The 20,970-nt window shown below is 37.6% G+C and overlaps 1 protein-coding gene across 2 annotated transcripts in view; it reads right to left on the bottom strand.

Annotated features, from left to right (window-relative positions):
• Positions 1-1,266: 1,266 nt before the first annotated feature.
• pias1b (protein inhibitor of activated STAT, 1b) overlaps positions 1,267-20,970 on the bottom strand; it is a 127,337-nt gene continuing 107,633 nt past the window's right edge. For both annotated transcript variants that reach the window (XM_051920319.1, XM_051920320.1), the window contains 9 exons: positions 17,282-17,416; positions 16,918-17,023; positions 16,142-16,215; positions 12,348-12,508; positions 11,923-12,053; positions 11,623-11,794; positions 11,397-11,539; positions 11,197-11,234; positions 1,267-4,012 (listed from right to left, as the gene is read on the bottom strand). In XM_051920319.1, the coding sequence (XP_051776279.1) occupies positions 3,704-4,012; positions 11,197-11,234; positions 11,397-11,539; positions 11,623-11,794; positions 11,923-12,053; positions 12,348-12,508; positions 16,142-16,215; positions 16,918-17,023; positions 17,282-17,416 (1,269 nt within the window). In that variant the 3' untranslated portion in view covers positions 1,267-3,703. The remainder of the gene's footprint in view (positions 4,013-11,196; positions 11,235-11,396; positions 11,540-11,622; positions 11,795-11,922; positions 12,054-12,347; positions 12,509-16,141; positions 16,216-16,917; positions 17,024-17,281; positions 17,417-20,970) is intronic.

The raw sequence follows: 20,970 nt of genomic DNA, 5'->3' as shown, positions 1-20,970 counted from the left end.
GCTGGGCTATTTCTCATGGGTTGTGGTTGATTTGTTTCAAACCTAGTTTTGTTAAAGTTGACTTGCTTGCATGGAATGTTATTTGATTTTTATTAAGTCAATAAAATGCTTAAAAAAAAGACCTGATTATTGTAGCTGCTTGTTTCTGGTCAGGGTCACTATCCCAACATACAAACAGATTAAATCAATATTCCAGAAAATATTTAGAAGAGATGATAAAAGTGCATGTAGTTGAATAAAAAATAATGAAAAAAAAACTATAAACTAATGGAAAAGTTTCTAAACATCAATTATATTCAACAGGTTTTTATATGGGCTATTCCCTGGTTAAAGATGTGGATGAGACTATTCCTGTAGGAAATGTGAAAATTTAAGAAAGCAGTTATAAGAAATGTTAAAAACCATGTAAAACACAGCCACCACATGAACTAGGAGAAATACTACGAATTACAAGAGAAATTAGAAATAGAAGGTAATAAAAGGGAAAAAAACTGTAAAATTAAAGAATTGGAAATTAATGAAAAAAAATAATACAAAGGAATGTGAAGATGTAGAAATGTAAAGAAGAAAAGAGAATGGGAGCATAAAATTAAAAAAGCTAGATAAAGCCAGATGTTAATCCTGATGGGGAAGTACGATAGAAAAGGGCTTGAAACATAAGGAAAAACAAATGAGCATTTTTACCTTTAAAACCAAACATACAACAGAAACATGCTTAAATTTCAACAAGAATTAGCACTCTAATGCAGACTAATAGTTGAATCAAACTTTTAGTCACAGTTCTAACTTAATCCCTGCTAGTAACACAAATTTTTAAAAATGTACCTGTAAGTATACTGGTGGTAAGGAGATACCCAGGGTATTAATGGAGAATAATTTTCCTCCTCTGTTGTCTTCCACTGTTGTACACCTTTGATGGTTTGAGAGGAAGCTTCTAGTAATGAAATGATCTTATGCACAAGTGAGCAATATTCCATCACCTGGTACTTTTGAGTAAATGGGTGAGTCATGCATTCTTCTTTCTTGGGGCTATTTGGGGTTTTCATGGCACAAAGGCTATTCGCTTTTCATGGTGTACCCCTCTTTCTTCCCACAAAACATACTGGCTATAAAGATTAGCTTTAACGTTATGTGCTGTAGAGGCACACGTATTACTTACAGTATGTTACCGGCTGCTCAGGAAAATTGACATTAAGGTGAACAAAAGAAAAAACAGAAGAACACAACAGCAAAAATACCCAGCCCCCACCCCAAAGACCCAGCAGGTAGCTCAATGCCTTTTATTACATCTAACGTCTCTACAGAAACAAACATTCAAGAAGTAAACAATTTCTTCCAATGCAGGTAATAAATATGTTTCACTTGGAATTTTATACAAACTGACATTGTCTACTGTACATCTTTTTTCTTTAAAAATCCTCTTTACTGGTTTGGCATGCCATAAGGAAATATAATCAGTGGAAAAATTTAAGGCAGTGAATGAAGTAACCAACAAATGTCAAGGGGGATGCCTAAAAAGCCCATCCCTTTGCTAGCTCCCATAATGGGCATGGAACTGCAGAAAGTGTACACTCTGCACATATAGGAGAAAACAAGCTAGACACACATCATTATGGCAGCTGATTTTTCACTCCAACCAATTTCTGCCTTGTAGTGTTACAAAAACAGTGCAAAGCATCATTATTTTCTCAAAACATCACTGAAGAGAACGGTTGTCACAGCCATTAAGAGATTGGTTATTTACTATTTACTTTGTTCTTCATCTTTTATCTTTAAAGGAGTTTGTTTTCAAAAAAATGCATTTTAAATTCGCTGGTTAAATACACTCAACATGTTATAATGAACAGCAGTTAACTCTTTATACCTGGAGGTAAAATATAATGATAAAAAAAAAATTTCTAAAATAATGAAGTGTTCAGGAAAATAAACTAATATCTGCATATGAACCATATAGTTTTGCTATATATATATTTTTTAATAAAAACATAAATACTGTTAAGATTTTTTTAATACAACAAAAATGTAAAACCAGGGAAATAATGTGTTTATTAGTGAGGTCAAATTAAGAGACATGGTTTTGCATTCAAGGTAAGAAATCAGTTGGAATAAAAACCAGCCGCCAAGCTCCTCCAGACCTTAGAATTCATGTGCTAGAGAGTTCACTTTCCTTTAACGCTCCAAACATGAAGACAAACATTTCAAGTTAATACACAAATAAACAAACAAGAAAGAGCAGGCAGCCCAGCTAAAAAGAAGCCCAGGCTTCTCCAGTGGGTGGGTGGGTGGGTGGGTGGGTAGGTAGGTAGGTAGAAGCTACACTTCTGTCCATATTATCAGGCCGAGTCACAGCTCTGCAAGTGCTTCAAGAAACTTGTAATGGAGGGAGGAAAAAAAAAAAAAAAAAAAAACAGCATTTCCAGATACACTAACCCTGCTGGACTCTCATATAGGTACATACTCCATGAGTGTGATTCAAATGGATAGGAACTGTCAATCCATAAAAGCAGCTTAAACCGCTTCAAGTCTGGCCAATTACAAAATAAGGTGAATGGAGAGAAGGACCATGAAAATAAATAAATAAATAAATACACATCCACAAACCCCAAAATATGAAGTGTGTTGCTGGACCAAGGATGTGGGAAGATTCCTTCATATTGTTCAGTCAAATCAGACTGCTATTTACACGGCACATAAAACAATCCAGATGACCAGGGTGAACAGCGACTTCTTCCAGTCTTAGGTTTCATCAATAGTTCTGCCAGCGTGGAGCCACAAAACAGCTGGTGCCTTTAAACATTTGGATATAGTGCTGACTGAAGTGATCTTGACTCTGTATTTCCAACTGGCAAGTTGCTTTTCTCCTGGACAGCCGTGGAAATTTGTTATGTTGCCACATGACCATTACCCATGCCACATGTGGCTGTCCCTCATTTGCTGCTGGACATGGCTTCTCTGGGTCAAGCTAACAATGGAAGAAAATGCTGCAGTATGAAGTAATGCTACATTTGGTAAAATGTATACAAGTTTCACAGAACCTTCCAGTTCTTTTTGCTTCAAAATTAACTTAGCAAATGAATAAGTAAGTAATTTGAATTTCGAGCCATGACTCGGCCCGGATGAACAGCTGAACCAGAAATGACATATTTTATATATTTTTATATTATATATATATATATATATATATATATATATATATATATATATATATATATTTTTTTTTTTCTTGATTTGTGTACCAAAACATTCCCAATAGCTACATCCTGCAAAAACAGGAGGGAATGCAGTGAAACAGTCTAGATATTTTACATAAATAATAATAAAATTATTCAGCACAAAATGAAAATACTATTTTGGTGAACCACTGTTGGGGAAATTAAAAAAATGACAAAATCCTATGATGACTGAGAAGAGGAAAAACTGTAACTGGGAGAGAAATAATGCCTTGATATGGGACAAAACAATTACAAAAAGTTTGAATATAATAAAGGGAGAAATGAGAACTGTGTAAAATCTTCAGCATCCACAAAAATCAACTGAAGTTACCTCACTGGACAGGCAAGTCCTAAGTTTATGTACAAAAGTAAAACAGAAAATATATTTTTGTTCTCTGTACACGGCGTCGTTCCTTTAAAAAAGACTTCTACTTTTCTAAAACCTAATAAAGTAAGTGGAGCACAAAGCTGAGTTGGTTCTACTCCAATAGTCAGTCCAACGAAATGACATCTGGTATGGAACCATAGAGGGCACTGGCGTCTGTGCTGCTTCGACTTGGTACAGGTAGGCTGTGGCCTTCCCGTAGGCTGCTTGACGATACCAGACTGCTGTTGCTACTGCTGCTACTGCTTCCATTTGGAGCTGCCAATGTGCTGCTGACAGGGGTGCTTGGCTGATCCAGGAACATCTGAGAGGAGCTGTAGGGCAGGAACCGGTTGAGAGATGGGTGCAGGAGGTCATGGTCTTCGGAAGCTGAGGCTGCTGCTGCTGCAGCAGCTAACAATGTGGTGCTGTAGTGCTGTCATTTAAAAAAAATATAAAGGAAACTGTCAATTTTAAGTTGTCCTGTTTAATATCTAAACCATTTCAGCATTGCTTAAAATGAAATTCTGTTCTACATAAATTATGATTGTTCAGAAAACATTTCAGCAAAAATACACTTATCTTAAATGTGTGCATAACTATTTAAAAAACATCAAACATCACTAAGTATAGCTAAATTTCTTACAAAATGTGCAAAAATTACATAATAAGCGCAACATTAATAATACCACATCATAGAATACACTTGATCTTATTTAACAGAGATTTATGATTTCTAACACTACATAATTATTAAAATAAACCCACCTAAAAATAATCTTACAGCCACAATCTTTTGGAAATCACAAAAAGATACTTTGTGAACTGATATCCTAAATGGTATACACATTTATTTGCCTTAAAATGTTTTAAATTTGTTAACTAAGTGGTTAAACTTGCATGTACTATTTTGAAAATGGTGTTATTTATTTTAGGAAACTACCAAGAACAAAAACAGTATGTTTTGTAACAAATTTATGTGGTGAAAAGATTGATTATATCACACAAGCACAATCTGATTTACAAAATAATGTGAGGTATGGCAAGATCTTTTAACTGTGGATAACAATTGGCTAAGAGCACCAATTTGTTGCAAAGCTTGAGATGCGCAGAGGCTAAGGATTGTTGCAAAGAAGATGCTGGTTAAATCATTCTTAACATGGTTAACAGATGCACATAATTATTCTCCTATTGAAACATAAAATTTTAGATGCTGTCAAGAAACAAAACTCTTATAACAATATAGTGTTCTTGTAAATTTCAATTTGATATTGGCATTTGTCAGTTTTATATAAAAGTACAAAATATTTTAATTTTTTGAGCTGCTTGCACATGCTTGCAGCTACATTTTTCATGATTATTCTAAACTAATAAAACCTTGTTTAATACTTTTATGCAAGTTTGTTGAATTCTGCTTGTGAGTCATTAGCAAGCATGGAAAAAATGTCTTTAAAATTTAATTAAATTGGATACAACTAAAACATGATGCTGCATAACAAAATTCATCAACTGTATTTAAAATTGACCTGCTACATTTCTGTCAATGTGTTGAGGCCTGCACTGTACAGAGCAGGGTACTGAATCTTTGACCTTGGTGTTTGTAATCAGTAGTTGCTTTACCACTGCAGGAATTTTTGTAGGATTCCCACCACAGGAATTCAGGACATTTATAGTTCCTGGCACTTTTTTCTAGTTCGTACTACAGGGAATGTACTTGTCATTCAACTAGGAACTATAGTGGGTGGGTCTAACCCCTACTCTCTCTTCTGTTCCTTTTTCTGGTTTCTTTGTGGTGGCAGCTTGTGCCACCACCATCTACTCAAAGCACCGTGATGTTCCAACATTGATGGATTAAAAGCCAGAAGTCTGCATAACCATCATCATCAAGTCCTTCCGTGAGAACCTTAAATACAAAGTCGACTATTTCATTTTTGTTAGGTACAATGCCCAGAGGGGACTAGACCGTCTCGTGGCCTGGAACCCCTGCAGATTTTATTTTTTTCTCCAGCTGCCTGGAGTTTTTTTTTTTTTCTGTCTTCCCTGGCCATCGGGCCTTACTCTTATTCTATGTTAATTAATGTTGTCTTATTTTAATTTCTTACTGTTTTTTATTTTTTTTTCTTCATTATGTAAAGCACTTTGAGCTACTTTTTTGTATGAAAATGTGCTATATAAATAAATGTTGTTGTTCTCATGTGATGAATTGTGCTGAATGATACAGCAAAAGCACTGGTGCCATCTAACAAATCTGTTGGTAGTTTGTAATTTGGAGAGTGATCAGTGATGCCGGAGAGCCACACTTCGCTCTGCATAAGCTCCCTAGTGTCCACTACATTGAAGCAATAATATATCCCATGTAGTCGCAATTGTTTCGAAGCAAGTGAACTCCCAATCGCGTTACACTTTGCACCACATCATTCTTCACAGTTGCTTCCCTGAAGCATCTCTCCATACACTGAATCAAAGCATCAAGTTTCCTCAATGAGGTCAAGAGCCTGTCGAAGAAATAAGGTGGTGAAGGGGGTTGGTCCTCTGTAAACAAAACTTACTTTGCACCACAACACTCTTCTCTACACATCACATAGTTTGCATAAAGGATACAGTTCCTGTTGTGTGGTGGGAATGCAACACACTAAAGTGGCTAGGGACCGTAAGTGGCCCAAAGCCTACATTGCAGAGGAACTCATTGGTTCTTGAAAATTAAAGTTCATGATGTGGGAAAGCACGATTTAAGTAGAGGATGTGGCGGTCATGCACTGCTTCAAGTACTTGGGGATCCACATCAACGACAGGCTGGACTGGTCTTGTAACACAGAGGAATTACATAAAGGCCAGAGCAGACTTTTTTCTTTGGAGACTGTATTCCTTTAATGTGGGTAATAACATCCTTCACATATTCTACAATTCTGTTATTGCCAATGTGATTTTCTACGCTGTGGCATGCTGGGCCAGTAATATCGCTTCAAGAAAGGCCCACAGAATCGGGAAGCTAATTAAAAGAGCACTTTCAGTTATGGGATAATGGAGGTAATTGCAAAGGAGAGAATGAAATCAAAACTGAATGCTATTATGAATAATGCTGCACATCCTCTTTATGACACCCTAACACTGAGTTGCTTTCAGCCAAAAATATATTCAGCAGAAGTGTGTAAAACTCTACTGTGGCTCCTTTATACTTACAGCAACATACCTGCATAATGCCTTACTGTAACTGCCAAATCTGAAGTTTTCTTTCTTCTTAGTCATTCTGGTGTGTGTTCCGACCATACAGAGTGTGTGCGTGTATTTATTTATTTAATAACCCAAATTTCCCTCTAGGGACAAAAAGTTCTATCTGTTTTATTAGCACAATCCACATAAGCATGTCTTCACACTGCTTCAATATATCCACAAGGAACAATGCAAATATGATAAAGATAAACAAAAAAGGCATGAAGAAACACATTCATCTAGACTTAACTGAATGGGCTACTTGTGGGGAAAAAAGTGTTGATTAATCTTAACAAAAACCTTTCAAAAAAAGATGCGTTCTTTACATTCTACATCTACTGTATACTGTGTTGGGAGGAATCTAATTTTTACAGTGTATGCTGTACAGTCAAGAAGTGTAGAAATTGTTCTTTGTTTCAGTATGATTATATTCATTTACTCAAACACACTCACCCCACCAAATTTTAATACAAAGACACCTTAATTAAAATATAAGAACTAAAATGGTATTATGAGAGTAGAGCAGGAGTGGGCAATGTAGGTCCTGGTGAGCCAAAGTGGCTGCAGGTTTTTGTTCAAACCCAGTTTTTAAATGAAAAGTCAATTATTGCTGATGAAGCACTTATTACTTAAGTGACATTTTGATACTTCATTTTAGTGGTCTCGCTTTCCATTTATAATTTATATCTGTGTGTGTGTTCATCATACACTGATTTAATAAAACACTTAATAGAAAATGTGACAGACTGAAAATTATCCTTTTTAGGCTTCAAATCATTTGGATGATATCCTACGATATAAGACCTTACATTGCAGAGCAACAAGCCATAAAATTAAATAAGGTCTGAGACTGTTTTCTAATTAAGCAATTGGGTTGGAATGAAAAACTGTAGCCACTGTGGATCTTCAGGACCAACATTGCCCACTCCTGGTGTACAGGATAGCATTGCTTGCATTCAAATAGATTATATGACGTGTATTATGAAACCAACCTATAAGCCACTGCTCACAAAGTATCAAAATCAAAGAGCAAATTATACTTCCTTTTCCTTACACTGGAATACACAAATATACCACCTGTACTGTAAATGTGGAAAAAATATACTAAAATAAATGTTAAAATATCTCAGCCATTTTAAAGATAAAAACATTTAATTTCCTCCAGAACAATAACCAACTCTTTTGGACTTGATAGTAAACAGTTTATACAAAAAAATGAAGAACACAAAATCAGATTACTTTCTTCTTTCAAAATGATTTTTTCGCTTAAATATTTAAAGTATAGACAGTGAAGGTCACAATCTGAATCTGTGTTACTTGTAATGCTTTACACCAGGGGTAGGAAATGCCAGTCCTGGAGGGCCGCAGGTTTTTGTTCCAACCCAGTTGCTTAATTAGAAACTAATCTTTGTCACTCCCATACCTTATTTAATTTTATGGCTTTTGTTCTTTACCTAGGAAATCATCCAAATGATTTGAGGCCTAAAAAATAATTTTCAGTTTGTCACATTTTTCTCTTAAGTGTTTTATTAAATCAAATAGTGCATGATGAACCCACAAAGGTGTAAATGGAATAAAGGTAGATGGAGAACTACTGGCTCCTTTGTCATTTTCATCCTTTTGCTAATCAATAGCCATTAAAAACATTGAATGCAGCTGTTTAAGACTGAAATAAGCAATTATGGATAGGGAACCTTAACAAGTGAGACAACTAAAATGATTCCCAAAAAATGACACTTAAGCAATAAGTGATTCATTAGCAATAATTGACATCTCATTAAGAAACCGGGTTGGAACAAAAACCTGCAGCCACTGTGGCCCTCCTGGACCAACACTGCCTACTTCTGCTTCACATTGTTTTTGCCTGTGTGAAAAGGGTTACTTTTCTGCTAACAGAAATGAAAGGTGCCATCTGATGGATTTCTATGAAACAGTTTGTAATTTACACACACACAATGTGACAGTAAGTACTGCACTTGGTTCAAAACATTTTTTAATGTTTTTCAACTATTTACTGGCTGGTGTTATTTTAAATTTACCCCACTGCAACTTTAATTTCTAGTGTAATCAGAGAATAAACATTTTACAGCATATGTGTTAAACCACTTTTGAAATTCTGGATGAAAGAACACATCGAAACATAAGAAAGAAAATTCACCCATCCATCGTAGGTCTTCGGTATCTAACATGTATTCCTTGTTTACTTCTGTCAACTGCATGAATGTTGGCTTTGGGACTTAAAAAAATCTTCATCATGTTGCAAAGATGTGTTGCCAACAAGACATGATTAGAAGATGGAGAAAGTTGCTTAACCTTACTGGACAAGATGTTTATCAGTGCTTATAGGAAAATATGCTCTAATAAGAGTAACACTTTAACACAACATTATCAAATTTGCTTTATTCAGTTTAGGATCGGAGGAGCCAGGTCCAAGGCAAGAAAGTCCCCTGTACAGTGCCCATAAAAAGGCCAAATCACACACGCAAAATTTCATCACAACAGTAAAACTAACACACACAATTCTTGTGATGTTACAGTGGACTAGCTTTAGTAGGACTCTAAATAGTTAGAAGCTCTGATATAACATGTTTGGTTATATCTTACTGCACTTTGTAATGTGGATTGGCTATATGGAGCTAAACTGATATTGTCATAATTTTAACCTGTGCAGTATGATAAATCTTGACATTCTTTTAAAAACACCTTCCAAGATTGAAGATCTGCACTGTACAAACATTTAAATACAGTACCACATACAAAACCGGGTATATTTTCTCAGAATAGTCAATCCGTCCAGCAGCAAGAGCCTATGCCAGCCTAATTCACCTAACCTGAAAGTCTTTGGAATGTTTGAGGAAACTGGAGCACATGGAGGAAACCCATGCAGACACGAGGAGAACATGCAAAGTGAATGTAGGGAACACTGGTGATGCAATTGCTGGTCTCTATATTGTGAGGCTACAAAATATTATGAAATAAGCCTATTGCGAATATTTTTTTTTAATATAATGAGCAGCTTGTTAAAAGAAAAACGATCACCACAAAACATGTTTTTTCTAACCAATTTTGTTTTTTAATCCACTTTACTTATTTTTCAGTTTGCATCATATGTATTGTGTCAAATTGCTTTGCTGACATGTCTGTCTGCCAATCACTTATCTCAGTAAATACAGCTCTCTCTCTCGTCTGTCAGATGGCGAAGGCAACTCAGATTTTCAATACAGTTCAATTTAATAGCTTCTTGAATTTTATAATATAGATTGAATTTTTTTTGACAATATGGTAAGTCACTGAAGCTGTTATCTCATTCCACCTGCTGTCTGTTCACTCATATGGTATGCAAAAGAACAGCTGAATGTTTTGCTGAGGAAGGGGAAAGTCACTGTTGCTGCTATATTTGCCTGGATGGTTTCCTTGTATGCAGTAATGTGCTTTACTTTTAGATGCTGGAAGAGATTTGTTATAGCCCCTTTTTAGCTTAGTTTGCAGACCGTGCCTCCTTGAACTGTGTCTTCCTGAGCAAAACCAAACCAATTCCAAGGAGCAGAGTAAAACACTACTGGAATTTTGGGACTAAATTTATAGCCTGTTGTAAACTCTTCCTCCTTTGACTATTTCTTCATTTTGAATGAACGCTAAGGAGAAGTGGACTTTGTGCTGCTTGTCCCTCTGTGTGTCAATAATTTTAAAGCCTTGTATTTTCCTGTCTCACTGTCTTGTCTTGCGTGAAGTTAAAATGTTTTATAATAGTGAGATGTTACTCATATCCTTAGCCCGACAACCACATATCATATGTGTTAAAGTGTGTTTTATAAGTTTACATGTGTTTAAAGCATGTGGGATGGGTATTTTAAGGCTTAAACTATAAAAATGTTTATTTATATGGTCTTTCTATATCGCGGATTTTCTCCTGTTGCTGATGGGTCTGGAACATAACTTCCGCGATAGGCGGGCAATCACTTGTATTTAAAAACTCGCGAAGTCGTGAATCCGCGAAAAGTGAACCACGAAGTAGCGAGGGATTACTGTACATGTCTATTTTTTGTAAACTCACTACATTACTATTCAGGATATGTGATGTGGAACATGGATAGAAGGACTGAATTAGCCTATTTAAATAATTTGAAATACACTTTGAAATTTATTACCGCATAGGTGCTAATGGTTTTAGGTATTTTTCTAATACGGAAACCCTGCAAAATACACACTTCTGTAAAATGGCAGGAAATCATACTTTGGTTTTCAGGCATCTTTAAGTGGTTCTGCAATTTAGTAACCCCTAGATTTAACACATTTTCATGCTTTCTCGTGCTGATAGTTTGCAGGAAATGGACAATCATGTGAGTGGTTCAAACCACAAGGGGGTGCTTGTTTCATGATAGAACAGTACAATGGCATACCTATACCTACCTGATTGTCATTCTGTAGAAAGGAAAAGAAGTCAAGTCCTGTTGAGAGAAAAGAAAAAAACAAACAAAAAAAAAAGGTTCAGACCCAGCAATACAGAGTTCACTTTCTTAAATTGCTGTAGCCATATCTCTGAGACCTGCAGCATTGTGGAATATATAAAAAGACAAGGATTTCAGCTTGAGTAAATGGTGAATGTTCACCTTGAAGTTCATACGGTAACGTATGGTAAGAATGTCTGTAGTCCTGAATCAGTGGAGGTGGAGGAGGGATGTAGTTTGTGTCCACTGTGGGCATGCTGGGTGTTCTGGTCACTGGCGATGCTTGATGATGCAAATTCAACACACTTGAGGGAGGGGAAAAAAAAAAATTATTTAAAGGTCATGCACTTTTGTAAAGGAACTACTACTGTACAAAACACTCTCCTACCCTTTGCTCATGGGTGGTGATGCAGGCGACAGGGATGCGCAGCTTCTCTTTGCTGGAGGTTCTTCTTCTTCATCATCTGTGGAGCTATCCAGTGTCAGATCGATCACTTCTACTTTTTTGCTGTTCTGCGTCGTCGTCTGCCGGTGTTCCGTCAAACTGCTTCGACAAGCAGCTGGAGGACATTAAAGAAAGATTATGTAGGTGACAAAATAACAAATGATAGAATAGTGTAGCATACAGCCACTATAAAAAAAAATGACAATATGAAAATGGCAAAGAATGCAGGCTCCTACTCTTTACCTTCCAATCCATTGTAAGCAGCCGTCACCTCTTGCACTTCTTTTTTCCATCGCATGGGAGCCCACGTCCCATCCTCCTTAAACTGGATTTCATCACAGTCTGTGCAGCTGTTCAAGATTTCCATAAACAACCTTCAAGGTAAAATGAGAGAAATAATCTCAGTATTCAAAACATTTAAAACACAACATGATTTAAACAGCATAATGAAAGGAACCATATCATCTCTCAACAAAAGTGAACAAATCTTGCTTTGCCTTTTTTTAATCATTAATTGCACAGAAACAAAAAACAGCCATCTAAATGAGAGGGTGACTTAAGAGTGGGGCAGAAGTAGCTTTCCAGAAGCTGCTCTTGAGCTAGACATACATGGTATGCATTACCAACTAGAACGGCTTAATATTTAAAATTCTCTGACCCATACTCACCCATCAATGATAAGATGCTCATATGGAGCTTTCTTGTCACACACGGGACACACCCATGTGGGCTTCTTCTCATTCATTTGAATATATAGTGTGGCATCAAAGCACTGCAAGTGTGAACAGGTCAAAGAGCGACAGGGGATGGTCAACCTCATTTTTCCCAGCTGTAAAATGAGAATTTAGAAAAATAGGTATAGATCAGTTTGGAATAAAGGGCAGCACAGAACCAAATTCACTTTCCGAATAGTAAGTTGAGGGAAATCAAACAATTGCACATACAGGACAAAAACCACCTAATTAGAGCATCCCAGAGGTGATCAAACCAAGTCATCTAACTTTTTACATAAAAACTGCATACAAAAGAAGGCAGATGACTACCGGCAACAGAAGAAAACAAAATGAGTTATTTTAGGAGGAAAGACAACAACATTTTGTATAACCCCAAATCACACAAAGAATGCCTCAATGGACTTTAACAGCCCTGTGTAATTGACAGCCTCTTAAGCCTCGACTCTCTAACAAGACAAGAAAAAACTACCGAAGTTTTCTTGCAGGAAAATATGGAAGAAATCCTGGGAAGGGCAGTTCAAAGAGAAGGCAAAAAATGATTAGGTAAACTACAGAAACACATTTTGCAGGGGGGTAGATAAGGATGGTAGATAAATAAAAAATACAGCAGAAAAACAAGTGGGTTGCAATTCAGTGTTTAAAGTGTAAACTTCCTTCAAACAGAAATGCTTTATATGCTACAGTACTATTAAACACTTTGGTTTAGGTACACTTTAACCCAGCCACAGGGGATACACAATCCAATGTGTTTTTTCATGCCAGTCCTAAGCCCAGATAAATGGGGAGGGTTATGTCAGGAAGGGCATCTGGTGTAAAATTTTGCCAGATCAATATGTGGAGAAGAATACAAATTTCCATACCGGATTGGTCGAGTCCCGGGTCAACAAACAACCACCACCAGTACTTTTAGCCAACAGGGTGCTGGCAGAAATTGGGCTACTGTTGGCCGAAAAAGGAGAAGAAGAGGAGGGTGACGTGTCCAAAGGATAGTGGAGAGGAGGAAGGTAGAGAGTGGAACAGAGGATAGGAACTTTGATTGTTGGAAGTATGACTGGTAAGGGGAGAGAGTTAGCAGATATGATGGAGAGAAGGAAGGTTGATATATTGTGCATGCAAGAGACTAAATATTAGGGGAGTAAGGCCAGGTGGATCAGAGGTGGACTCAAATTGTTCTATCATGGTGAGGATGGGAGGAGAAATGGGGTAGGGGTTATTCTGAAGGAACAGTATGTCAAGAGTGTTTTGGAGGTGAAAAGAGTATCAGACAGAGTAATGATTATGAAGCTAGAAATTGGAGGGGTGATAATGAATGCGGTTAGTGCATATGCCCCGTAAGTAGGGTCTGCGATAGATGAGAAAGAAGATTTTTGGAGTGAGCTGGAAGAAGCGATGAACAGTACACCCAAGGGATAGAAACTGGTGATTGCAGCAGATTTAAATGGACATGCTGGTGAAGGGGAACAGAGAAGATGAGGAGGTGATGGGTAGGTATGGTGTCAAGGAAAAGAATTAAGGTCAGATAGTGGATTTTACAAAAAGGATGGGCATGGCTGTAGTGAATACGTATTTTAAGAAGAGGGAGGAACATAGGGTGACGTACAAGAGTAGAGAAAGATGTGCACAGGTAAATTATATCCTTTGCAGAAGAGTCAATCTGAAGGAGATTAAAGACTACAAAGTGGTACCAGGGAAAAGTGTATTTAGACAGCATAGGATGGTGGTCTGCAGGATGATGGTGGAGATCAAGAAGCAGAGGAGAGTGAGGGCAGAGCCAAGGATCAGATGATGGAAGTTGAAAAAGGAAGACTGCAAGGTTGAGTTTAGGGAGGAGGTAAGACAGGCACTTGGTGGCAATGAAGAGTTACCAGACAGCTGGGAAACTACAGCAGAAGTATTAAGGTTGACAGCAAGAAGGGTGCTTGGCATGACATTTGGACAGAGGAAGGATGAAAAGGAAACCTGGTGGTGAAATGGGGAAGTACAGGAGAGTATACAGAGGAAGAGGATGATGAAGAAGTGGAATAGTTAGAGATATGCAGAAACTATACAAGAGTACAAACAGATAAACAGCAAGGTGAAGAGAGGTGGCGAAGGCTAAAGAAAAGGTGTATGATGAGTTGTATGAGAGGTTGGACACTAAGGAGGGAGAAAAGGACCTGTACCAATTGGCTAGACAGAGGGGAAAGATGTGCACCAGGTTAGGGTGATAAAGGATAAAGATGGAAACATACTCACAAGCGAGGAGAGTGTGCTGAGAAGAAGGAAAGAGTACTTTGAGATGATGATGAATGAAGAGAATGAAAGTGAGAAGGTCAGATGATGCGGAGATAGTGAATCAAGAAGTGCAACAAATTAGCACGGAGAAAGGACAGCGATGAAGAGGATGAAGAATGGAAAGGCAGTTGGTCCAGATGACATACCTGAGAAAGCATGGAAGTGCTTCAGAGAGACAGCAGTGAAGTTTTTAACTAGATTGTTAAATGGAATCTTGGAAAGTGAGAGGATGCCTGAGGAGTGGAGAAGACGTGTACTGGTACAGATTTTTTAAGAATAAGGGGTGATGTGCAGATCTACACTAGAGAGGGATAAAATTGATGAGTCAGAGCATGAAGTTACTATTGTGACTTTGTGGACCCGGAGAAAGCATATGACAGGGTGCCTCGAGAGGAGTTGTGGTATTGTATGAGGAAGTCGGGAGTACAGAGAAGTATGTAAGAGTTGTATAGGATATGTACAAGGGAAGTGTGATAGTGGCAAGGTCTGCGGTAGGAGTGACGGATGCATTCAACGTGGAGATGGGATTACATCAGGGATCAGCTCTGAGCCCTTTCTTATTTGCAATGGTGATGGACAGGATGACAGATGAGATTAAAAAGGAGTCCATTTGGACTATGATGTTTGCCGATGACATTGTGATCTGTAGTGAGAGTAGGGAGCAGGTTGAGGAGACCACGGAGAGGTGGAGATATGCTCTGGAGAGGAGAGAAATGAAGGTCAGTAGGAACAAAACAGAATACATGTGTGTGAATGACAGGAAGGTCAGTGTAATGGCGAGGATGCAGGGTGTAGAGTGGGCAAAGGTGGATGAGCTTAAATAATTGGGATCTACAGTACAGAGAAACGGGGACTGTGGAAGAAAGGTGAAGAAGAGTGCAGGTAGGGTGGAATGGTTGGAGAAGAGTGTCAGGAGTAATTTGTGACAGACTAGTATCAACAAGAGTGAAAGGGAAGATCTACAGGACTGTAGTGAGACCAGTTTTGTTATATGGGTTGGAGACGGTGGCACTGACCAGAAAGCTGGGGACAGAGCTGGAGGTGGCAGAGTTAAAGATGCTAATATTTGCATTGGGTATGACGAGAATAGACAGGATTACAAATGGAGTACATTAGAGGGTCGGCTCAGGTTGGACAGTTGGGAGACAAAGTCAGAGATACAAGATTGCGTTGGTTTGGACAAAGGAGAGATGCTGGGTATATTGGGAAATGGATGTAATAGATAGAGCAAGTGGAAAAGAGGAAGGCCTAATAGAAGGTTTATGGATGTGGTGAGAGAGGACATGCAGGTGATGGGTGTGACAGAGCAAGATGTAGAGGACAGGAAGATATGGAAGAAGATGATCTGCTATGGCAACCCCTAATGGGAGCAGCCGAAAGAAGAAAGTAAGAAAAGAAAGGTCAAGCTATAAAGTGTACCTAAACCTATCAACATAATGTCCATCAATACTTACTGGACACAACAGAGACACACGCAAACTGGTTGTAGCAATTTCACTGTCCGGATCAGCTGTCAGCTTTTCTTTAACTAGAATTCAGAAAGAAAAAAATAAACCGTGTAATTAATCAAAATCAAGCTAGTCATCTAAAATATATCAAAAATTGACAAAGACAGCACCAAATGATTAAAGAAAAAAAGATTATTAACTGTTTATCTGGATTTCTCTTTACATGAAAAAGACTGCACTTCTATTCATAACATGAAATGTCAAGCAAAAAAGTCACAATGTAGCAAAGGAACATTTGATAAAGCTGCTGAAGCTCTGAAGATTGCTTTCCATGCTGTGTTGAATCAATTTCAATGAAGGGGTTTTTATTTTTCACATTCTTAAATTTGAATAGAACATCAAAGTGTTAGTGAATTCTTAGCCTTCCGCCTGAAATATGCATGATCTTTACTTGAAATAATCTCTCTCATACATCCTTCCTCAAAATCAGAATATTCTCAGGAACCATGTTTTAATCACAAACATAATGCATAATATTTCATGTACTCAGCAACATGTACAATTTTCTATATTTGACATTTATAAGTGGATAGTAGATTAGTTAACCTCCACTGTGTGTAAAGCAGGTTAAAAATAAACACTGAATTACAGATTGCTATGTGTGTACAATGAATATTAAGCAAGTTACTGGACAAAAAAACATTGTGTTGTGTACATTTCCCTGCTCTCTCTTTTGTTCTTTGTAGTAGCCAATAAATTGCTTCAAAGCAGCAACTACATACTCAGTGCTCTGGAATGGTCTGGGTTTCGAATGCCTTTTGACCGAAGTCTCTGAAGAAGCACTGCTGAAGACTGTTGCTTAACCAGATATACTGCCATTGAATAGTTCTGCCAAAGACAAGACATAGTTAAATTTAAAATATAAAACAGACAGAGCAATGGGCAATACTGGCCAAGGGCTACAAATAGTCAGCCACTGAAGTCCTGACATCAGCAATATGAAACACCTTTGAAACTCTGACACCATCTCTGTCATTCAGACTTGTATAGGAGACACAGAAAACAGTCCAAATAAAGGTTGGTGGGTGGCAGAGAGAGAAGTAAATCTAGGGACATGCATTACAGGAGACTAATTGAAAGTCTTACCCTTCCAACCTCAGCTGTCCAGGAGACCACAATGGTGTTTGGTACAGTTGTTGACAATCTCACCAGAGAGGTAATATTTATTGGCCGACTAGGCCGCTTTGGTTCTACACCATTTTTGGTCGGTGGAAGATAACCCTAAAAAGAGAGATTAGACACTCTTTATAAACCAATGATGAACTACTTTACAGAGTACAGGCTAAAGAAGCTGAATTTGAAAAAGCTACCAATGCAGCAGTATGGGTGTTTCTTTCACTTTATGTAGAGAAAAGCCAAGCAAAATGACACCTTTTATTGGCTAACTAGACAGATTACAATATGCAAGCTTTCGAGGCAACTCAGGCCCCTTCTTCAGGCAAGATGTAATCACTTTATGGAAAATTAGAGATCAGAAGACCACCACTACCCGGAAAAGGTATGTAGAGAAATGCTGTTTCAATGATTTGCCAGACTTGCCAGGTTTTCAGCAAAGACCTGGTGGTACAGTGTGCAGCTTTGTTATAGAGCTCTTTTCTCGTTTCAAACGAACATTCTGTCCAATTTTAATATGAAGCTATTCATTTTAAGAATGTAACTGAAAACTGATTAAATGACCAGAGAACATCACAAACTCTATCATTGTCTTTCATATATTATGTTATTGAAGATAGCATTACAGCCGCTAAGTTTTACTCAATATAATGTTAACCACCCACATTAGAATGCACATTATGCAGAGAAGTTTTGTGAAAATCAAAATTTCAAAAAAGAATTCAACTTCAAAAAATGGCAGCACCTGCAGTTTTTATCTTAAGCACCAATAAATGAACATCCTTCAATTTCCACAGCATCCGACAAATCAATGAACACCAACAAGGAATGGAGCTCACCAGTATTTGTCGGTCTAGACTGTGCCACTACCTTTTTAATACAGAAAGTCAATAACTAGTTTAATTTCTGGAGGAAAACATAACCTGCTCTTAGGCTGTACAGGTACTGGTATGCTATGGCACTCTTGCTCTCACGGTCATTACATCCATGCCAAGAGACAAAAGCTATTAAAAATATTCCTGTATATCATTTACAGCAATTTACCTTTGTTATCAGACAACATGACTTTAAGACTATTACTCTATTGATCTTAATAAACAAGTGGAATTATATGCCAATACGGTCACATCTGCACTGGGATATGCAAAAAACTCACAGAAAAAGAGCTACTTGACATGAGATTTTAGCAGTTTTCTTGCACTACACCCACACTCCATAAAACTAGAAGATCTGTAAAAGACCCAGTGCTTGTCAAAAGATCTGAATTACTGCTGTCCATTGGGCACTAGCTTCAGGTAAAGTTGAACGTGGATGTCAGCTCACCCATGCAACTCTGAACAAAAGGCCAAAAAGAAATACACCTAAAAGGATAAAGTGGTACAATGACACTTATGCAGAATGAGCAAACTTTTTAGCGAAGTTTCTTACAATTGAAGAACTCTAAAAGAGGACATACACTCAACAATTATAAATGTGATATCACAAATTACTGAGCTTGGCTGCCCACTGCAAACTTGATAGGAACAGGAGTAAAGCACAAAATATTTCCAAGCCTGAAAGTTTAGACTGAGAAATGTTCAAATTGGGCTGGGAGTTATTACAAAAACTACAATAACTGAGGTAACATGAAAATTAATTTGTCCAGAATTTCCAAATTATATAAATATTATAACCATTTAACCCATTTCAAGGGCTGAACACATTTGCATTTTGCTATGACAAATGAATATATAATTAGTGCAATAACTGAAATGTGAAAGAAAATTGTAAATTTTTCAAATTAAATAACTTTGTAACAAGTAAACAACTTTAAAGTGCTTCCTTTTTAATTCACAGCAAAGAAAATAAACAAATGTGAGCAGCAGAATAAATAAAAGGACTGAAGCACAGACTGCTGACAGAATAATCAAATGAATAGCAAAATTAATGTCCTTAAACAAGTGAACAATCTAATATCCCCACTGTTTAGAGATTATAAATACAGTCCTACAGCTGCCTTAAGCTACTTTTCTTTAAGTTATTATCTTTTGTTCTGAGTAGGTAAAGATGAAGATACTACCACTGCCCGGGAAAAAGTGCAGAAGCAAATATCTTATTTTTTTAACTAGGTGTACCTTGTGGCTGCACCCACATAGTAATGAAACAGGACAAACTTTAAAAATCAACAGACGTTGGCACTATATCTGATCGTGTTCAGCTCTGACGGGAGAGCCTTCTCTGTGTGGGGAGAAAAACACATGGCCGTGATATCTCTGGCAATCAGCAGCTACCCTCTAAAACACATGGAGCTCTGATCTCGCTCTCAAAAATGTCAAATGTTACTCCTTAACAATCTGTAGATGATAATGTCTGTTAAACAAACAGGTATCGCTAGCTAAGGGGAGGCAAGGTGCACTTCAACATGTGGCGAGAGGTAGACCAACTCGAACAGAAGCTGACGAGTGATTGAGGAAGTTCCCGCTCCCCTGCTCTCGGCCCACAGCTACTCACTTGGATTTCCATAAAAACATCAGTACCGCAAGCTAACACTGGTACTCAGCGCAATGAAAAAATTCACAAAGTCAACCAGAAAGTTCAAGCGAATTATAGAAAACAATCCAGATCTAAATCCATCATGAAAAGCGGACAGACATACAGACATAACGCGCTTGGACCACAAAATTTTTAAAACCGTTTCTTGATGAGCAACTATGGGCCAAGGGTAACCTACATTCCAAATTTCAAGTCCCAAGTCCTCATGGTTCAGGAGATTTTGTGATAAGTGAGTCAGTGGTATTTGGCTTTTACATATACATACATACATATATATATTTTATATATTGTATATATATACACATATATATACACATATATATACACACATACATATACATATACATATATATATATATATATATATATATATATATATATATATATACACACATATACACATACATATATACATACATATACATATATACATATACATATACAGTAATCCCTCCTCCATCGCGGGGGTTGCGTTCCAGAGCCACCCGCGAAATAAGAAAATCTGCGAAGTAGAAACCATATGTTTATATGGTTATTTTTATATTGTCATGCTTGGGTCACAGATTTGCGCAGAAACACAGGAGGTTGTAGAGAGACAGGAACGTTATTCAAACACTGCAAACAAACATTTGTCTCTTTTTCAAAAGTTTAAACTGTGCTCCATGACAAGACAGAGATGACAGTTCAGTCTCACAATTAAAAGAATGCAAACATATCTTCCTCTTCAAAGGAGCAAACAAATCAATAGGGCTGTTTGGCTTTTAAGTATGCGAAGCACCGCGGCACAAAGCTGTTGAAGGTGGCAGCTCACACCCCCTCCGTCAGGAGCAGAGAGAGAGAGAGAGACAGATAAAAAAAATCAATACGTGCCCTTCGTGCTTTTAAGTATGCGAAGCACCATGCAGCATGTCGCTTCACTAAGCAGCTGCACAGAAGGCAGCCAACGTGAAGATAATCTTTCAGCATTTTTAGACGAGCGTCCGTATCGTCTATGTGTGCGAACAGCCCCCCTGCTCAATCCCCCAACGTCAGGATCAGAGAAAGTCAGCGCAAGAGAGAGACAGAGAAAAGTAAGTTGGGTAGCTTCTCAGCCATCTGCCAATAGCGTCCCTTGATGAAATCAACTGGGC

The sequence above is a fragment of the Erpetoichthys calabaricus genome, chromosome 17 (genome assembly GCF_900747795.2).
Source record: "Erpetoichthys calabaricus chromosome 17, fErpCal1.3, whole genome shotgun sequence".
In the NCBI taxonomy this organism is placed as follows: domain Eukaryota; kingdom Metazoa; phylum Chordata; class Cladistia; order Polypteriformes; family Polypteridae; genus Erpetoichthys; species Erpetoichthys calabaricus.
The sequence above is the reverse complement of the archived record's forward strand: the minus strand, read 5'-3'. Positions and strand labels throughout refer to the sequence as shown.